The 20868-nt window shown below is 41.8% G+C and overlaps 1 protein-coding gene across 1 annotated transcript; it reads right to left on the reverse strand.

The window, feature by feature from the left end:
* Window positions 1–13337: 13337 nt before the first annotated feature.
* LOC106576105 (ladderlectin-like) lies at window positions 13338–15855 on the reverse strand. Its single transcript, XM_014152991.2, has 7 exons — window positions 15833–15855; window positions 15651–15720; window positions 15365–15424; window positions 15014–15147; window positions 14328–14462; window positions 13987–14125; window positions 13338–13840 (listed from the first exon to the last, which is right to left on the reverse strand). Exons 2-7 carry the CDS (start codon window positions 15706–15708, stop codon window positions 13773–13775), a joined length of 594 nt encoding a protein of 197 aa, XP_014008466.1. The 5' UTR covers window positions 15709–15720; window positions 15833–15855; the 3' UTR covers window positions 13338–13772.
* Between the last annotated feature and the right edge of the window lie 5013 nt (window positions 15856–20868).

Here is a 20868-nt window from a genome sequence, read left to right on the forward strand (position 1 = left end):
CCCACTGTAGACATTCATTTTCCATATTCCATCTCTCATCATTCCCAACATTCTTTATGTTAGAAATATTGTTTTAATGCCCATTGCTTGATGTTGAAGTTTTGGCGGCAAAGTCTCTCCATAAGACACAAAGACTTTCCGATCACCCAAACTAGTCCCCAAAAGGAATCGCCTGCTGCCTATGATTTACGATCAACTTGAGGCATCATAAAATCCCCACATCCATCCCTCTCCCCCTCTGTGGGAGAGCCGAGAGCTCTGTAGTGCTGATCCACTGTAATCTGACCTTTTGGATCCTCACAGGAGAGTAATGACTTTCCCCCGCTGATGGATTCAACCTTGGAAGGATCCTGCAAGTTGCAACCCACCATAGGAATGACCATCGGATGTCCTGGTTTGTGGATCATCGTAGCAGTCTCCCCCTGGTGGTTTAACCTGGTAGCATTTCTGAAAGCTGCAGACCACCACAAGAATGGCCAGGGGATGTCCTGGTTGAGGTTCGCCATTCCGGACCAGTCGTCCAGTTGTCCAGGCTGGTAGATCTAGGCAGTAACTTAGGCAGATGTTAACAACGCACAACACTCACGAAATACATAATTACATTTCTTCCCCAAATGAGCAGCGTTGTGGCACTAACTGATGGTTGTAATGGAAACTTGTTATTAGCTCTATTACTTCCAAAGTCATGGCATTGTGTCTAATGTTATATCTAGGGTGTTACTACTTAGTGGTGTGTTGCTTAGGGTACTATCCTAAGTTGATAACATCATGATAAGTCTACAGCTGTAAGGCACCAACCTATGGACCTCTTTGGAGAAGCTGGTGTGAACTGTAGATGTAGAGTCAAAGGCCTCAGGGTAAATTTTCAACTTTACCAAAGCTGGTATTTTGCTCGGACCCTTAAGTGATCCTAGCATAAATCCTTGTTAAATGTTCCATTGTACATGTGTGTTTATGCTTACACAAGTGCACATGCCAAGGGAAAGAAAACCAAGTATCCTGGTAATCTGCAACCTGTTCAGAATGAGTCTGACGTCATCAGATCATTTCCAGGTCAATGCCTGGAGGTCAGTAAGAATTGATGTCGACCTCAAGACATATGGTAAGGGGACCTGTAGTAGTTTTATTACACGTCAATGTGTCTTATCCCATTGTAGTGGCGATAGGTATGAAGGAGTCTTTTTCATAGCTATGTTATCCACGGAGGAGCTAACCTCATGACGGAAGTACTCTATAAGCACTGAACCAGTCGTACGTGGTGACTTCTAACTTTCCTCCTGAATTGAGGGTTCTATTTATTAATGGCATGTGTGTTAACCTGTTAGGGCTAGGGGGCAGCATTGACACGGCTGGATAAAAAACATACCCGATTTAATCTGGTTACCACTCCTACCCAGTAACTAGAATATGCATATACTTATTACATATGGCTAGAAAACACCCTACATTTTCTAAAACTGTTTGAATGGTGTCTGTGAGTATAACAGAACTCAAATGGCAGGTCAAAACCTGAGAGATTCCTTTACAGGAAGTGGCCTGTCTGACCATTTGTTGAACTTCTTTTCCATCTCTATCATTTACTAAGGATCTCTGCTCTAACGTGACACTTCCCACGTCGTCCATAGGCGCTCAGAGCCCGGGAAAAAACAGAATGTCGTCATTCCAGCCCCAGGCTGAAACACATTATCGCCTTTCTCAAGTGGCCGATCAAGAGACACTAGCTTATGCGCGTGACCCCGACCGCCCCCGCCTTTGGGATTTTTTTCCTCTGTTTGCCGAAAAGGAGATTCCCTGTCGGAATATTATCGCTTTTCTACGAGAAAAATGTCGTAAAAATTGATTTTAAACAGCGGTTGACATGCTTCGAAAGTACGGTAATGGAATACTTAGAATTTTATTGTCACGAATTGCGCCATGCGCGTGACACTTCTTTACTATTTCGGATAGTGTCTGGAACGCATCGAACAAAACGCCGCTATTCGGATATAACGATGGATTATTTTGGACCAAACCAACATTTGTTATTGAAGTAGCAGTCCTGGGTGTGTATTCTGACGAAGACAACAAAAGGTAATGACACTTTTATAATAGTAAATATGATTATGGTGAGTGCTAAACTTGCCGGGTGTCTAAATAGCGAGCCCGTGATGCCTGGGCTATGTACTTAGAATATTGCAAAATGTGCTTTCACCAAAAAGCTATTTTAAAATCGGACATATCGAGTGCATAGAGGAGTTCTGTATCTATAATTCTTAAAATAATTGTTATGCTTTTTGTGAACGTTTATCGTGAGTAATTTAGTAAATTGTTAGCAAATTCCCCGGAAGTTTGCGGGGGGTATGCTAGTTCTGAACGTCACATGCTAATGTAAAAAGCTGTTTTTTGATATAAATATGAACTTTATTGAACAAAACATGCATGTATTGTATAACATAATGTCCTAGGTGTGTCATCTGATGAAGATCATCAAAGGTTAGTGCTGCATTTAGCTGTCTTCTGGGTTTTTGTGACATTATATGCTAGCTTGAAAAATGGGTGTCTGATTATTTCTGGCTCGGTACTCTGCTGACATAACCTAATGTTTTGCTTTCGCTGTAAAGCCTTTTTGAAATCGGACAGTGTGGTTAGTTAAAGGAGAGTCTTGTCTTTAAAATGCTGTGAAATAGTCATATGTTTGAAAAATTGAAGTTTTTGTATTTTTGAGGAATTTGTAATTCGCACCACGCCTATCATTGGATATTGGAGCAGGTGTTCCGCTAGCGGAACGTCTAGATGTAAGAGGTTAACTACCTTGTCGGTTTTAATGTAACAACGATATCCAATCAGTTGAGATATGCTGGATATCATAAGTGTAACCAATAGTTCAAATGTGAGTATACATTCACCACCAGGGTCACTTATCCCTGAGGGCTGAAACCACATGGGATTCCCGCGAAGGCAGGACTTCTGTCAATACTTGATCAGTACTGTGGGAGTTGGCTCCAATGAGCTTGCATAAGCAAATTTAATTAATTAATAAATTGTAATGATAAATCAAACCTGTATAGGCTATTTGGGAATTTAACTTTAATTAACCTGAAAGCGTTGCGGTATCTACGCTACCGTTCAAAAGTTTGGGGTTACTTAAAAATTCCCTTGTTTTTGAAAGACAAACTTTTTTATCCATAAAAAAAACATCAAATTGATCCAAAATACAGTGTGCACATTGTTAATTAATGTTGTAAATGACTATTGTAGCTGTTTTTTTATGGAATATCTACATGGGCGTACAGAGGCCCATTATCAGCAATCATCTCTCCTGTGTTCCAATGGCACGTTGTGCTAGCTAATCCAAGTTGATCATTTTAAAAGGCTAATTGATCATTAGAAAACCCTTTTGCAATTATGTTAGCACAGCTGAAAACTGTTGTTCTAATTAAAGAAGCTTTAAAACCGGCTTTCTTTAGACTAGTTGTGTATCTGGAGCATCAGCATTTGTGGATTCGATTACAGGCACAAAATGGCCAGAAACGAAGACTTTCTTCTGAAACTCGTCAGTCTATTCTTGTTCTGAAAAATGAAGGCTATTCCATGCGAGAAATTGCCAAGAAAAAGAAGATCTGGTACAACGCTGTGTACTACTCCTTCACAGAACAGCGCAAACTGGCCCTAACCAGAATAGAAGGAGGAGTGGGAGGCCCCGGTGCACAACTGAGCAAGAGGACAAGTACATTAGTGTCACGTTCTGACCAGTAAAGGGGTTATTTGTTATTGTAGTTTGGTCAGGACATGGCAGGGGGTGTTTGTTTTGTGGTTCGGGGTTTGTTGGGTTATGTTATTATGTAAGAGGGGTGTTTGTTTAGAGTGTTCTGGGGTTTTTGAGCTATGTTCTTGTTAGTTTATTTCTGTTAGTCCTAGTCTTTCTATGTTTAGTTAATGGGGTTGACCTTCAATTGGAAGCAGCTACTCCTCGTTGCTTCTAATTGAAGGCCTTATTTAAGAGGGATGTTTTGCTATGGGGGTTTGTGGGTAGTTGTCTCCTGTTTAGTGTCTGAGCACCTGATAAGACTGTTAGTGTCGTTTGTTTGTTTTGTATACGCGATTTGTTTGTTTTTCCTTCTTCACATTAAAAAGATGAGTATACACGTTCCCCCTGCGTTTTGGTCAGATCATTACGACACCCGTTACAATTAGTGTCTAGTTTGACAAACAGATGCCTTACAAGTCCTCAAGTGGCAGCTTCATTAACGTCTCAACGTCAACAGTGAAGAGGCAACTCCGGGATGCTGGCCTTCGGTGTTCTTTTGCCCATCTTAATCTTTACTTTTTATTGGCCAGTCTGAGATATGGCTTTTTCTTTGCAACTCTGCCCGAGATTTGGATATTATTCAAATGATCGACCTTAAAAAGATTTGCTCGGAAATGTAACTTCCTTATTAAATTGAATGAGACAATGATATCCAATCAGTTGAGATTGGCTGGATATCATAAGTGTACCCTGTTGTAACAGACGAGAGCATACAGTTGCTGTCACATTGATAAGGGAATAATATGTTTAAAGGTAAATGATTAAAGAATCCAACCCTGAAACGTAACTAATTAGTAATTAGTAGTTATGTAGCATGTATAATGAATAATTAAAGTACTAAACGTAAGTCCCATAAGGTCTAGTAGAGACCCAGGAGGAAGAGAAATGTGTGTGTATTAGTGTGCCTAAGAAAATAGCGAGAACAATTAGACTGTGTTTGACCCGACCTAGTGAGGAACTTTGAGAAACTTATGAGGAGAAAGGGAGTAACTTTCAAGGTTCCTCTAATCTAGGGGGAAAGGATCAGACAGATTTTACATTTTACATTTTAGTCATTTAGCAGACGCTCTTATCCAGAGCGACTTACAGTAGTGAATGCATACATTTCATTTTCATTTCATACAATTTTTTTTCTTCTTCGTACTTGGCCCCCCGTGGGAATCGAACCCACAACCCTGGCGTTGCAAACACCATGCTCTACCAACTGAGCTACGGGGAAGGCCCCGTAGACAGCACTGGGCAATGATTAACAATGGTGAGAACTCCGGGGAGGGATACAACTCACCTACTGTGTATGTATGTGTGTAGGACATCTACTGTTTGTGTGTAGGTATGTGGGGAGTGAGCATAAAATGAATGTCTTTGTATTATGGACTTCAGAACGTTCTCTGAATAAACTGTACGAACCTTTTGCAGAAGCTGAGTCCTTGCCTAATTATTCTTAAGGGCTGTCATCGGAAGAAGACCAAGGTGCAGCGGAGTTAGTGTTCATCTTGACATTTAATTCAAACAAAGAGAACACTATACAAAAAAAAACAGGAAAACCGACAGCCAAACAGTACCGACAGCCAAACAGTACCGACAGCCAAACAGTACCGACAGCCAAACAGTACCGACAGCCAAACAGTACCGACAGCCAAACAGTACTGAACAGAAACAATTACCCACAAAACCCAAAGGAAAAACATGCTCCTTATGTGTGACTCCCAATCAGCAACAACGAGCTTCAGCTGTGCCTGATTGGGAGCCACATACACGGCCCAAAACAAAGAAATACAAAAACATAGAGAAAGGAACATAGAACGCCCACCCAATGTAACACCCTGGCCTAACCAAAATAAAGAACAAAAACCCCTCTCTATGGCCAGGGCGTTACACAGTGTCTTACAAACCTTGGGGATTAGTCAAAGCTTATTGATTGTTAGTTATTATCATTGGGATAGAACATTCTTCTGACAGCTTGGTCCTTCGAAGCCGGAACTCAATACCTTTTTCTGTCGTTCCACCGAAACCGTGGACGGTTAGGGCTATTTTCTGGGGAATTGTCTCGGTAGTACGTGCCTGATTTTAAAACTATAGACAATTATATATAGGGTTATTTGCGAGGAGTCACGGTCATTTCAATAGCGTTGGTGGTATAGTGGTGAGCATAGCTGCCTTCCAAGCAGTTGACCTGGGTTTGTTTCCCAGCCTATGCACCAGTGGATTAAAATTTGAGTTACTGATTGTAATTCAACTATTGGTATGTTTTGCCTGGAACGATACGGTTGTTATTGTTTGTTTAAGATATAAACCGAACGTTTTGATAGCTTGTTTAGGTAAAATTGAAAGACTAATGCATTCAAAATAATAGCGAGGCGAATTCGATAAAGTACGTTGTCTACGGCCTAAATGGTCGGATGACATGATATAGAGAATGGGAGTTATATTTAAATAACTGAATCAAGGAAGAGACAGTTACCTAAATCTAATGATTTATAATGAGCAGATGGGTGATTGCGATAGAGTTGTACCCACCGAAATGTGTTTTTTATTCTAAAAGAGTTGAATGATGTATGTTGTAAGTTTGGCGATTTACATGGTACTTATAAGTCTTGGACTTTTCATAAGTGTAAAGCCGAAAGAGAGGAGAAAGTTGAAACATTGGTTTTAAGGGGGTGATACGTTTTTGGAAAAAAATTTAAATGTTCAAAATTTGGCCCCTGGCTCTTGACTTGATGTGCATTTGCAATATGAAAATTTACTGTGGAGTGCGCTCGCCATCTATTGGATTTTTGCTGTGTGACACTTGGCATTTGCTATATGACATTTGCCATAAGCTTTGAATGAAATGCCGTCCATTTAAGTGGTATTGGACATCGTGTAAATGTTTCGTACGGTGCCAATATGTTCCCATTCATTTTTGTCCATTTCAGGGGGGTCTTCCCTTAATAGAAATGATGCATCTGAGCAATTTTAACTGGACCAAAGATTTCAGGTTTCATGCATCTATTCACCTGGAATCTGGAAAGCTGGTCCAACTCTGAGAGCCATCTTTGCCATGGTTTACAGAGTTCCTCTGGAATGGGCTCATCCCAGCCACACTTGATCTTGCAGAGCTCTTGGAGGATCTGCTTGGGCTTCAGAATAAAGGGAGCAAGGAAACCTAGTGGATCGTAGACTGAGCGTACAGTTGAGAGGATACCTCTTCTGGTAGCTGGTCGGCCCTTGATCATGACTCGGTAGATGAATAGGTCATTCTCAATGTTCCATTGGATACCAAGCGCTCGTTTGAAAGGCAGTTTTTCTCTGTCGAGATCCAGTTCCTTTATCTGCTTCCCTTTATGTTCATCAGGGAGGGAGGCTTATACAGCACGGCTGTTACTGACCCATTTGGTCAACTTAAATCCACCTTGAGAGCACAGATCCCTGAGATCTCTTCTGAGAGCTATAGCTTGCTGTTCTGTGCTCACTGACTTGAGACAGTCATCAACATAGAAGGTATACAGAACAGTATCGGTAACCTCCTTATCATATTTCTGACAGTTATCTTCTGCGGTCCTTCGTATTGCAAAGTTTGCACAGCTTGGTGAGGAAAAAGCCCCAAAGAGATGGACTGTCATTCTGTACTCCTCCACTTCTTAGCTGGAGTCATCCTCTGGCCACCACAGGAAGTGCAGGAAGTCCACGTCGTTCTCCTGCACACGTACATGGTGGAACATCCCTTCGATGGCTGCCATAATGGCAATGTTTTCTTGACGGAACCTGAGCAAGACACCTATGACTGTTTGCTAAGTCTGGGCCTTGAAGCAGTTCGTTGTTAAGAGATGTGCCTTTGAAAGACGATGCACAGTCAAACACCACTCGAATGGATCCCTTGCATTTATGATAGACACCATGGTGTGGTATATACCACAGCCTGCCATCATTCCGCCGGAGCTGCTCTTGAGGCACCTTTTCAGCATAGCCTTTCTTGATTACCTCATCCATGAAGCCCTTGTATTCCGTAGCAAACACTTCATCCTTCTTAAACTTTCTAATGAGGTTCAAGGTTCACTGCTCTGCCATCGGAGAGTTGTTTGGCATGACCACATCCTTATTTCGAAGAGGTAAAGGTAAGTTATAGAGGCTATCGTTAAGAGCTACAGAGCTTAATGCCATCTGCATGAACTTGAGATCTTCAGCTGACATCTTACTCTTCCCTTCATACTCCTTTTCAAAGAAATCATGGTTGTACTGTACAGATTTTCCAATTTAACAATGGATATGTGGTTGGTAGTCACTGTAGGATGTCTGCATTAATCCGTAGCAGTACAGGGGTTAAGTGGACCATTTATCACCCATCCTAATACTGTTCTTACCTAATACGGTCCTTTTCCTTCACTATTAATGATCTGCAAGGGTTCTGTCACCTTTGGGGCATTGACTCCAATCAGCAACTCAATGTCAGCATCAATCTCATTCAGTTGGATTTTCTTTAGATGAGGCCACCTTTGGATATCTTTCTGAGTGGGGATGTTGTCTCTTGTAACCAGGATTTTGCTATGTGTGTAGGCCTTTGGGAGTTCCAAAAATGTTTTGTTGTCTACGCTACCTACCTCCAAACCAGATACCTCATAGCTCTTGACAGGCTTCTCCTGTCCCATTGTCCGTAGGAGAATTTCCATCTTCTGACCTTTAACATTAAGCTTCCTCATTCATTTCTCTGTACAAAACGAGCTACCAGGATCAAGGAAAGCATAGGTGAACACGGTTTTGGTTCCCTTTGCGACCTTCACTTGAACAGGGATTATTGCCAATGTGCAATCCCTACCGGCCCCTGTTCCTTCACTGTCTCCCAATAACACGAGAGCACTGCTGACAGATGTTTCCTCCTGCTTGGCTGCTATTCTACCCCCTTCTGACCTTTGAGAGTCTGACCGCTCTTCCTTCTGACATGGAGATCTCTCATTTCCTTCCATATGTAGAATGGTGGGGTGCATGTCATTCTTTTCTTGCAGTCTCTGCTCATGTGACCTTTAGTCAAACAACCAAAGCAGAAGACATTCGTTCTCAAGACCTCAATCTTAGTGTCGTGTGACTGTGCTTTGACTCGCTTACACTCAACCAAAGGATGCTTACCATCGCAGTACATACATGGTCCTGAGCCTTTGGGGGCCTCAGGTGCGTTGCTGCTTTGTTTTTTCCCTTTGGATGTCATTTCCGTTGAAGGGCTTTCAGCTGTGTCATCCACAACTACCACTGATGTAGCAAAGCTGCTTCATTTGCTCTTTGATTTACTCCATCTGGAGTCTGTTATGGTCTTTATTTTTGGGCTGGATACTGGGTCTTTAATATTGCCAAACAATGGATCTTGGTCTCTCCATGAAAGTCACAAGGTCACGGAATTTGGCTCTACTCTTGCTTCTCTCTGAAACATCAAATGCGGTTGACCTCCATCTCTCTCTTAGCTTGTGTGGAAGTTTGGATACAATCAGCTTCAAACTGGAGGGAAGGTTGAGCTCTTCCATGTATTCCTGGTCTTGCATAGTATTGTAACAGCCTCGCAGATAGAGCACATAGCTATAGCTTTTCCATCATCAGCCTTAACAGGATTCCAGTTCAGAGCCTTTTCCATGAAAGCAGTGGTGACTTTTATTTCATTGCCAAAGTGCTCCTCCAGCAATCGTTTAGCCTCAGTAAAGCTCCTTCGCGCATCCATATGAAGACAGCTGCTGACCAGATCCCTAGGCTGACCGGAAGTGAATTTCTCGAGATAGTAGAGCCTGTCTTCACTGCTACTTGTCTTGGCCTCTATGCCATGCTCAAATGCCTGCATAAAGGACTTGTAATCCAAAGGATTACCCTCAAATGTTGGTATCTCCCTAGCTAGGAGTGTAGCCTGTTTATGTTGTACTATGAGCAGGTCAGCTATCTCATTCTGCCTCTTCCTATTTCTGGATTCAAAATGGACTCTAGTAATGTCGACGGTAAGTCTAAGGCCCTTTGCAGTGGGGTTTTTGGAACAGCACCTAACTTTATGAAATCTATGAATGCACTGGGATTTTTTCAGGTAAGCATTCATTCCATTTCGGTTGGCTCCTTCAGAGACTTGTGAATCCGTTTGAATGCTCTCAAGGATCTTTAATTTAGCATCTGATGCTGCTACTTTTGCTTTCAGTTCCATTGCCTCCTTGGCTGACTGCAGTCGAGCCTTCTCCAAATCCAATGCATGCTTTTCCTTTAATATAGCCGCTTGATGTTCTTGAACCTCTTGATTCAGTCTTTGAAGGCCTCTGTGATGGCACATTAAAAATACTGTCATCTGGGTCAACCATTGTTTGTGGGTCCTGTTGAGTATTTTTCATTGTTTCCAACTCGTTCAGAAATTCTGCAAACGATTCCATCTTTCCAATCAATTGTGTCATTTTCCTTTCATTCATCTGGTAACACCGCACCTTAAATTCAGTGAGGATCGAATCAAATATTTCAACAGCTTCATTCACAATTTCAACATTTCCTTCCTCAAGCAAAGCTTTGATTTTGTTGATTTTGCGTGTGCACCATCCAAGTTTTCCTCTACGTATAGAGCTGAGCTACTTTTTCTGCCATAGCAGTGATTTGGGTTTGACATTAAGACATTTATTTCTCTTTTTATTCACAATGACACTTTGTCGTTTTAATACGTTTACACGTTTTGAGTCGCGCAGTTTATTCCATCCTTTGATTGCACTCTAGCTCAGTCGGTATATTTTATTTCAACATGCAACGTAATTCCATTATTTTTGTTGATTTGTTTAGTATTTTAGTATTTAGTATTTCCGTTTATCAAACATTAGCGCCCATCGGCACTTTCATCCTTTGTTTGACCAAACACAATACAATTGTATGGAACCAATGAGTTCATTCATAAATTCTCAGTGGTTACTCACGACTGCAGAATTGTAGGACTTGAAATCTTTCCAGAGAACTGTCCTCCCGGTCCAAGTGCGCTCAGGTGAAGAACAATAATCCAGCATGTGTAACGGAGCTTTTCTTCGGCTGAGTTTTTTGACTAATGTAATGGCATATTTTCTGCCCTGCCGAGAGAAGGGCTATTTCAGACACACACTCACCGCAGGCTTTACTGCACGTCCGTAGAGATGATGGCAGTGTGGCTTCATCGTTCAAGCATATAAAACTTACAGACTTTCTAATATAGAAGATGGGTAAACGAAAATGTTCCTTATAATTCCTCTATTTCTAATAACTTATAAGTGCAATAAATGAAGGCTATTGTGTGCAGTAAATTCAAGATATCATGTAAGTGCGAACAAAAAACTATTCCGCTCCCCCATCTAACCAAGACTCCTCCTCGTAGGCCCGACTTCCTCCCTCAAATAACCTTTCCTCCTCCTGTAGCCACCGCACTGACCGCAAGAGGGGTATTCATCTCCAATAATGGCTTCGCACTAATAATTAAACTAATAATGCTCTGGTTATTGTATACAAATACAAATTGGCTATTTGGCTCTAAGAACAGCTTAGCACACTCTTGGCATTCTCTCAACCAGCTTCACCTGGAATGCTTTCCCAACAGTCTTGAAGGAGTTCCCACATATGCTGAGCACTTGGGCTCCTGAGTGGCGCAGCGGTCTAAGGCACTGAATCTCAGTGCAAGAGGCGTCACTATAGCACCTGGTTTGAATTCAGGCTGTATCACATCCGGCCGTGATTGGGAGTCCCATAGGGCGGTGCACAATTGGCCCAGCGTTGTCAGGAGTAGGCCGTCATTGTTTTGCCTTTACCTCCCTTATCTCACCTCATTTGCTCAAATTGTATATAGACTTATTTTTCTACTGTATTATTGACTGTATGTTTGTTTTACTCCATGTGTAACTCTGTGTTGTTGTCGCAATTGTAAATGAGAACTTGTTCTCAACTTGCCTACCTGGTTAAATAAAGGTTAAATCAAAAAAATAAAAGGCAAAGGGTGGGTACTTTGAAGAATCTCAAATACAAAATATATTTTTGATTTGTTTAACACCTTTTTGGTTACTACATGATTCCATGTGTTATTTAATAGTTTTGATGTCTTTGTCATTGACCAATGCTTGAAAGATTGCAGGTGAGTTATTACACAATGTAGAAAATAGTAAAAATAAAGAAAAACCATTGAATGAGTAGGTGTGTCCAAACTTTTGACTGGTCCTGTACGTCAAAATGTAAACCAAACTAGTTGCAACTGGTATTCCTGTGACGAAAGGTTGGACCCAGGTGCAGAGAAGAGACCAGATGAGGAATCAGTGGTTAAGGATAAACATACTTTACTGAGAAACAGTAGCTGCAGGATCACAGTACACTTAGGGGAAAAACAACAACTAAGTCTCGAAAACTCACTCAGCAACCACCCACACACAGTAAACAATTCTAGCTTCTGCAAAGGACAACAGAAAACACACCTATTTTATCAGGGAAATCAGGAGTGAATTGGACACACCTGACTGTCGTTAATGTCTCTAGGATGGTTAGGTGGAATTCCACATTCCACCAGAGGTAATATTTTGGTATAATTCTGGAGATTCCCCTGGGTAGGACTAATCAAGTGCACTTATGTGGGCTACCAACATACTTGCGTGCAAGCAGGCATGCCCTCTGTCATGTATGTAACATAATGTAATATTTTGTCTCAGCAGAAATGTCATACTGTAGTAGTCAAATCTCCAGTGTATGGTGTAGGCTACCTACCTACACGCATGCAAGCATACATACATACATGCTTACAGGCACAACATTTCTTGAGACAACACCCACTTGAGTATGACACACAACATCAACCCATGTAGCTATGTAACACTGTAGGGTACAGTATTCTGCACTACCATGATGCGTTCTCCATTTGTTAATCCCCCTCCCCCATGGCATGGTTGCCATCCATGCCCTACTTTACGGTGCAGTAAACATGTATGTCTCCAGCCATCTACAGTCTGAGTGCATGGCAGGGAGGTGGAGAACCCCTCGTCTCTATAACCCACTCTCCACCACGCAGCCAGACGGAGAGCACTTAAGTCATATCAGCTGCTTCTTTAGGGGGAAGAGTGGATTTGATGGCAGGGATGTAGGGAGGAGTGTCTGGCACGCTGGTTGGCTTTGTGTGTTTGAGGAATTCCTGTAGCAAATGTGTGTTTTTCCATTCTTCCATCCAGCCCAGATCTGGCCATGCCTCGGGCCGGAGTAAAACCCATCTGAACCCGACTGTGGCAGCTGAGCTCATTACAGTCCTCGAATCACACAAGGCTGACAGGCCAGTTAGCTCCCAGAGTTACCTTTAATCCAATCAGCTGTTTCAACATCACCTTTCTCATACAAAGTGTATTGGGCCAGCTATATAGCAATGTCTAGCATCCAACACCATCCTTGGTCAAAAGAATCCCATATGCCGAGAGCCTAGATAAGGGGTAGGTTCGGTCATTGCAAAGGGGTGCTTGAAATCAAGGGTGTACGTGCATATACATTGTTTCATGAAGGTGCTTCTGCAAAGGCAACCCCCTCCCTGGAGCCATCCATGAGAATTCTCTGGGGGGTTTTGCCAAAATTACCACTGAGCAGGAAATATTACAGACTGTGGCTTTATTGAAGAATCCCATCACCTGAGAGCCTCTCAGATACATTTCACATTTTTAGTCATTTTGCAGACGCTCTTATCCAGAGCAACGTACAGTTGTGAATGCATCCTTTTCATTTCATGTATTTTTTTTGTACTGGCCCCCCATGGGAATCGAACCCACAACCCTGGCATCGCGCACACCATGCTGGCCTTGCAAACACCATGCTCTACCAACTGAGCAACAGGGAACACTTCTAAAATGCATTATTACAAGTGCTTTTCAAGACACCAAAAGTCACTTTACATAATCAGCAATAATCATCAAGATAAGGCAATACAATCACATTAAAATCAGCAAGAATCTAAAAGTACACTGAACATGATGACTGACTAACCAGGGGAGTAATGTTAAAACATGAATTCTCTCCCAATCTGTTGATATTACAGCTTTCTGGAACACATGAATGGAAGTTGCATCCAGCAGGGTGCATCATTCTGCCTGAAGTCATCTGGGAAAGAGGGTAATACAGAGAAAGATATATATTTTTTATGTAGCGAAAAAAAAGGAACACATTACCTTGAAAATGTATTTTTACATCTATCAAAATGTTTGATGAATAATGTGAGGGCGAGTGCTCTGGCGACAGCATCGTACCTCCATAGTTCATCTCCATACAATGCTCACGACCATTCGTGTTGTCGTTCCAAGCACCATGGTTGCTGTTATCGGGTTGCCCCTGGCCCCAGTTCTGGTAGCTAAACCTGGACCCATCGCTCCACAGCCAAAGACCCTCCTAAAGAGCATACAAGCAGATGTGTAACCAGCAGACACTATACATTATATAAAAATGATTTAACCATGTTTTGAAGCGACAGTGGAGTAAAACAAGCTTATATTTCGGGTAAGGCACCACTAGGCATTTATAATTATATTCTCAAAGAATCAACGCATCTTACTGTATATGTTTCAGGAGTGTTAAACAGAGTGCTTCTGACCTTGATGGCATCGTTGGCTCCAATCCAGGTGCGCTGGGCTCCGTTGGCACTACTTTGGATGACTGACTGAAGGAAGTTATACTGGGAGAGGCTGTGCACTGATGCCAGGTTACCTCCCAATAACAAACAGTAATGCTAGAGAGAGACAGAGAATCACACAAAGGTAGAATATTTTGTTTCATTTTTATAACCTTTATTTTGACAGGTAAGTCATACTGAGACTGGGGTTTCTTTTACAGATGAGCCCTGCATAAATACTATCAAAAACCTACAATATACATTACAAAACATATTAACAACAGACACATATATCAACATAGATGTCTCCAATATTTACTCTGAACTGACAAAGTGGGACCAGGACATCTAATTTCAGAGGGCTCCGTAAATTGTTCCAGATGAAGGGCACAAAAAACTAACAGCAGCTTTACCCAACTCTGTGGAGACCTTAGGGGCCTCCAGTGTTATCCAAGCCTGGGACTGGGTTTGGTCATTTGGAAGTCTAAATTGAATTAATGATGATAGATATATGGGAAGTTTCTGCATGAGTTTCTAAATATAAAGAGAAGGAATAGCATGTCAAGTTTTAGTTTAGCAACCCGGTTAAACACACTAATCCTATGATGTTTAGAATTAGTAAATCTGGCCTTAAATATGGAAATGTGTTTATAGCAATTTACAGGTACCTCTGCCTCTGGCCATTTGACCAAGAAGGGGACGTAGTGATAGCAGCGTGTCCCATATCTATGCCAACCAGGTGGGCATGATGAACTCCTGGTTTGTAGTTCCCGCTTCTCCTTCGCTCCCATCTCCTCAGACTCTGTAGGGGGGAGAGATATAATGCAATATCATGATGAAATGATTAGTTCCGACAACACAATCTGAGTGGTCAAAAGTGCGTTCCAGCCGTGATGTTATTGAACACAGCACCACAGCTATCTGTGCATTATCAGTCCATTAACATTAGCAAACCAACGCAATATTATAGTTTTCTGCAGGTTTCAGAAATCTTGTTGATATGGGATAAGGCATTTTACCGATTGGCAGGTTGCTTATCAAGTTCTCCATAATTTGATTCTCTGTGTCACTCAGATCCCCTACAACAAAGAGAGACAAAGACAGAGGAAAGATGAATACTCATGTGCTCTTTAAAGTGTAGAATGATATAATCAAACTGCATCTGATGAGTGTGAACAGGTAATCAAACCATTGTTAAGAATACCTCTATTACCTACACTTCAATAAACACCTCTGTTATCTACACAGTAACTAAAAGGAGTACACAAAAAATCTGGTGGAAACTATGAGGTATATCTCTCTTACTTGCATCACCCAGAGCAAAGGCAGCGCTGAGAAGCATAAATATGGTCAACATAGCCATGGTGATACTCTCCTGAGAAAAAGAGAAAATGAGAGAGAAAGAGGGAGAGAGAGACTTATGACAAATTCAGCGTCAGACAGTAAGTACTTTAGAACGTAGGTGGAGGTGAGTATAGTGGACTTACCTGTTGTATAAGGAATCTCTGGTAGGTTCTGTTTAGTTGGAGAAAGGGGAGCACTTATATACACCTGAACACAAGGAAGCAATTATCGTTTTTTATCAATAGTTAACTAATATAATATCTATTTCCTTCTCCTGACGCGTTTCTTATCATCATCAAAAGAGAGGAGCAAATATTCCTAATTGGGCAGGTTATGAGTGGTGGTGGAGGGCATGTTGCTCATACACAGTGCATTCAGAAAGCATTCAGACCCCTTAACTTTTTACACAGTTTGTTACGTTGCAGTCTTATTCTAAAATGGATTTAATTGTTTTTTCTCCTCATCAATCTACATACAATACCCCACAATTACAAAGCAAAAACTGAAATATCAAATTTACATTCAGACCATTTACTCAGCACTTTGTTGAAGCACCTTTGGCAGAGATTACAGCCTCAAGTCTTCTTCGGTATCACGCTACAAGCTTGGCACACCTGTATTTGGGGAGTTTATCCTATTATTCTCTGCAGATCCTCTCAAGCTCTGTCATGTTGGATGGGGAGCGTCGCTGCACAGCTATTTTCAGGTCTCTCCAGAGATGTTCGATCAGGTTCAAGTCCGGGCTCTGGCTGGGCCACTCAAGGACATTCATAGACTTGTCCCGAAGCCACTCCTGCGTCGTCTTTGCTGTGTGCTAAGGTTGTTGTCCTGTTGGAAGGTGAACCTTCATCCCAGTCTGAGGTCCTGAGTGCTCTGTAGCAGATCTCTCTATACTTTGCGCCGTTCATCTTTCCCTCGATCCTGACTAGACTCCCAGTCCCTGCCACTGAGAAACATCCCCACAAAATGATAATGCCACCACCATGCTTCACCGTAGGGATGGTGCCAGGTTTCCTCCAGACGTGACGCTTGGCATTCAGGCCAAATAGTTAAATCTTGGTTTGATCTGTGCATTTTACTTAGGAGTTGCTTCCGTCTGGCCACTCTACCATAAAGGTCTGATTTTTGGAGTGCTGCAGATATGTTTGTCCTTCTATGATAGGGAATCATCTCTGGTGAATCTCTGGGCTTCCTCATGTGATGCTCATGTTGTTGATGATTATGTGAAGAAGAAGAAGAAGTTTTAATGTTTTTTGAGATAGTTTGACGTTGCTGTGACATTTATCTTTTTTTGGCGGAAAAGTTGGAGTGGTCCTGCGTCGAATGAATCAATAATCTCATCCCATTACTCCAGCAGCCAGTCAGGCCCATTTCCAGCCAAATAGAAGAGAGAAATTCTGTACATTTCCCTCGCAACAAGCAGATGCTGAATGACTGTGAGCAGAGCACTGAAAGGCCTGAAGGACACCCAGGAGAACAGACAGACCATAGACAGCCCATACCTCTGAATAGGAAAGAGTGGAATAAGCTCATAGTAATACGGTAGGGCATGATGGTTCATTTTGCAACAATGCAAAGGCTTGGAAACATAATGAATGAGACTAGGAATAATAATGTGTACTTAACCTGATTGTGGAGACATGGTTAAATGAAGACAGTCATTCATTTCATGCAGGTGTGTTGCTGTCTAGATGTTTTACCTATGGCCTCCTACTGTAGGCTATGTCAATGTTTTGGTGCTTTCAAGCATGCGACTTTCAAGTGACTTAATTCACAGCTACAAAAGCATGATATACAGCTAAGTAATGCTCTAATACAGTCTGGATACCACTGATGCACATCATTTTGCATGTATTAGTGAAACATTTTCTGACGTGCCCAAATTGCCCACTCAGTACAGATGAGACACAGCTGCCGAATGAAGCATGCTGGGTAGTCTGCCTGTCAGTGTGTGTGTGTGTGTGTGTGTTTGTATATGTGAGTGGCAGGCTCTGACTCAGCACATTGATGTGGGCCGCAGAGAGAGAGAGAAGAGCGAGAGACACTGGCTCTTTTATTACCTAATCCAGTTTAGGAGATGAATCCAGCCTTTAATCTAATATTCCCATAAATGATTCCTCCTGTATACATGAATCACTGACCTTACCCAATTACAGCACTCCGGGGCTCCCAAGTGGCGCAGTAGTCTAAAGGCATTGCATCTCAGTGCAAGAGGTGTCACTACAGAACATGGTTCAAATCCAGGCTGTATAACATCTGGCTGGGATTAGGAGTCCCATAGGGTGGTGCACAATTGGCCCAGTGTCATCTGGGTTTGGGCGGTGTATGACCTCATTGTAAATAAGAGTTTGTTCTTAACTGGCTTGCCTAGTTAAATAAAGGTTAAATTTGGCTCCAGCCAATATAAAGACAAGACAGAGACTGTGTGTGCGAGCAAGCATGTCTGTGTGAGGATGCAGGTCTAAATGGCCTGTATGAAAGCAGCAAAGCTGACACTGGAGTTCTCTCTATACCTCCCAAATCTTATCAACATGGTTTCATTCATTCCTCTCTCTAGTCTAATAGTATTCTCCAGGCACCATGCCCTGGTTCACTGACCTGCTGTATGAAACCAATGAAATGCATCAGAAGTGTGACCATTGAAAGCAGCTCTACTTTGGAGACATTGTAAGGGAACATTTTATGTTCTGAAGACATAGCCTTGAATTTTACACAGTAGGCATCTCCTCTCACTCTATCATGTGACCGTGACCGCCTCCTCAGACCAATTGGCAGAATACCCAGAATATGTTCTAGAAGTTAAGATAGGAGACATTACTCAGTTTCTTGGGAAACGTAGCCTGCGCGATAACAGCCAGTCACCTGCAGGAACAAACACTATGAACCACGCCTATGTAGGTTTTTTGGGTAGCAGTATATAAGAGGACTGAAGGGACCACCCTGGCGGAGATGGTAGCAGACTTTTACTTTGTACAAGCCTTCTTTTCTCTGAACAAGAATAGACTGATGAGTTTCAGAAGAAAGTTCTTTGTCTCTGACCATTTTGAGCCTGTAATCAAACCCATAAATGCTGATGCTCCAGATTCTCAACTAGTCTAAAGAAGCCCAGTTTTATTGCTTATTTAATCAGGACACAGTTTTCAGCTGTAACTTTACATACACTTAGGTTGGAGTCATTAAAATTGTTTTGTAACCATACCACAAAATTCTTGTTAACAAACTATAGTTTTGGCAAGTCGGTCAGGACACCTACTTTGTGCTTGACACAAGTAATATTTCCAACAATTGTTTACAGACAGATTATTTCACTTATAATTCACTGTATCACCATTCCAGAAGTTTACTTACACTAAGTTGTCTATGCCTTTAAACAGCTTGGAAAATTCCAGAAAATGATGTCATGGCTTTAGAAGCTTCTGATAGGCTAATTGACATCAGGTTTGAGTCAGGTTTGCAGGCCTCCTTGCTCGCACACGCTTTTTCAGTTCTGCCCACAAATGTTCTATTGGATTGAGGTCAAGGCTTTGTAATGACCACTCCAATACCTTGACTTTGTTGTCCTTAAGCCATTTGTAACAACTTTGGAAGTATGTTTGGTGTCATTGTTCATTTGGAAGACCCATTTGTGGCCAAGCTTTAACTTCCTAACTGAGGTCTTGAGATGTTGCTTCAATATTTCCACATAATTTTCCTACCTCATGATACCATCTATTTTGTGAAGTGCACCAGTCCCTCCTGCAGCAAAGCACCCCCACAACATGATGCTGCCACCCACGTGGTTCACGGTTGGGATGGTGTTCTTCGGCTTGCAGAGTCAATTGGAGGTGTAACTGTGGATGTATTTCAAGGCCTACCTTCAAACTCAGTGCCTCTTTAATTGACGTCATGGGAAAATCAAAAGAAATCAGCCAAGACCTCGGAAAAAAAATACCAATATCCAATGGTAGCGAAATACGAAAAACCTTAAAAATCAATCATTTCAATTTCTCAAACAATCAACTATTTTACACCATTTTAAAGACAAGACTCTCGTTAATCTAACCACATTGTCCGATTTCAAAAAGGCTTTACAGCGAAAGCAAAACATTAGATTATGTCAGGAGAGTACCCTGCCAAAAATAACCACACAGCCATTTTCAAAGCAAACATATATGTCACAAAAACCAAAACCACAGCTAAATGCAGCACTAACCTTTGATGATCTTCATCAGATGACACTCCTAGGACATAATGTTATACAATACATGCATATTTTGTTCAATCAAGTTCATATTTATATCAAAAACCAGCTTTTTACATTAGCATGTGATGTTCAGAACTAGCATACCCACCGCAAACCTCTGGTGAATTTACTAAATTACTCATGATTAACCTGTTAGGGCTAGGGGGCAGTATTGACACGGCTGGATAAAAAACGTACCCGATTTAATCTGGTTACTACTCCTGCCCAGTAACTAGAATATGCATATAATTATTGGCTTTGGATAGAAAACACCCTAAAGTTTCTAAAACTGTTTGAATGGTGTCTGTGAGTATAACAGAACTCATATGGCAGGCAAAAACCTGAGAAGATTTCATGCAGGAAGTAGCCTGTCTGACAAGGTGTCGTTCTTCTTGTCTCTGTTTGTTGAAGAGTGAGGATCTTAGCTGTAACGTGACACTTCCTACGGCTGCCATAGGCTCTCAGAAGGCAGCAAAATGCTGAATCGTGGCTTTGCAGGCTCTGGCTGAACAAAAGTAGCGCGTTTGGGTAGTGGCTGGTTACAGTACTGTGAGACTCAGGCTCGTGCCCGCGTCGACCCATAGCTTTGTTTTCTTTCCTCTGTTTAGCTAAATGGAGATTCCCGGTCGGAATATTATCGCTTTTTTACGAGAAAAATGTCATAAAAATGGATTTTAAACAGCGGTTGACATGCTTTGAAGTACGGTAATGGAATATTTAGATTTTTTTTGTCACGAATTGTGCCATGCGCAAGACCCTGATTTACCATTTCGGATAGTTTCTGGAACGCACGAACAAAACGTCGCTATTCGGATATAACGATGGATTATTTTGGACCAAACCAACATTTGTTATTGAAGTAGCAGTCCTGGGAGTGCATTCTGACGAAGACAACAAAAGGTAATCAAACTTTTGTAATAGTAAATCTGATTTTGGTGAAGGCTAAACTTGCCGGGT

Source organism: Salmo salar, chromosome ssa17 (assembly GCF_905237065.1).
Source record: "Salmo salar chromosome ssa17, Ssal_v3.1, whole genome shotgun sequence".
Classification (NCBI taxonomy): Eukaryota; Metazoa; Chordata; class Actinopteri; order Salmoniformes; family Salmonidae; genus Salmo; species Salmo salar.

What these genes read in the sequence shown, in the direction of transcription:
- LOC106576105 (XM_014152991.2), bottom strand. Translation starts at nt 15,708, where the DNA reads ATGGCTATGTTGACCATATTTATGCTTCTCAGCGCTGCCTTTGCTCTG. An exon ending in GATAAGCAACCTGCCAATCG is followed by an intron (nt 15,148 to 15,364) that starts GTAAAATGCCTT and finishes TCCCCCCTACAG; the next exon opens with AGTCTGAGGAGATGGGAGCG. An exon ending in GAGCCAACGATGCCATCAAG is followed by an intron (nt 14,126 to 14,327) that starts GTCAGAAGCACT and finishes TATGCTCTTTAG; the next exon opens with GAGGGTCTTTGGCTGTGGAG.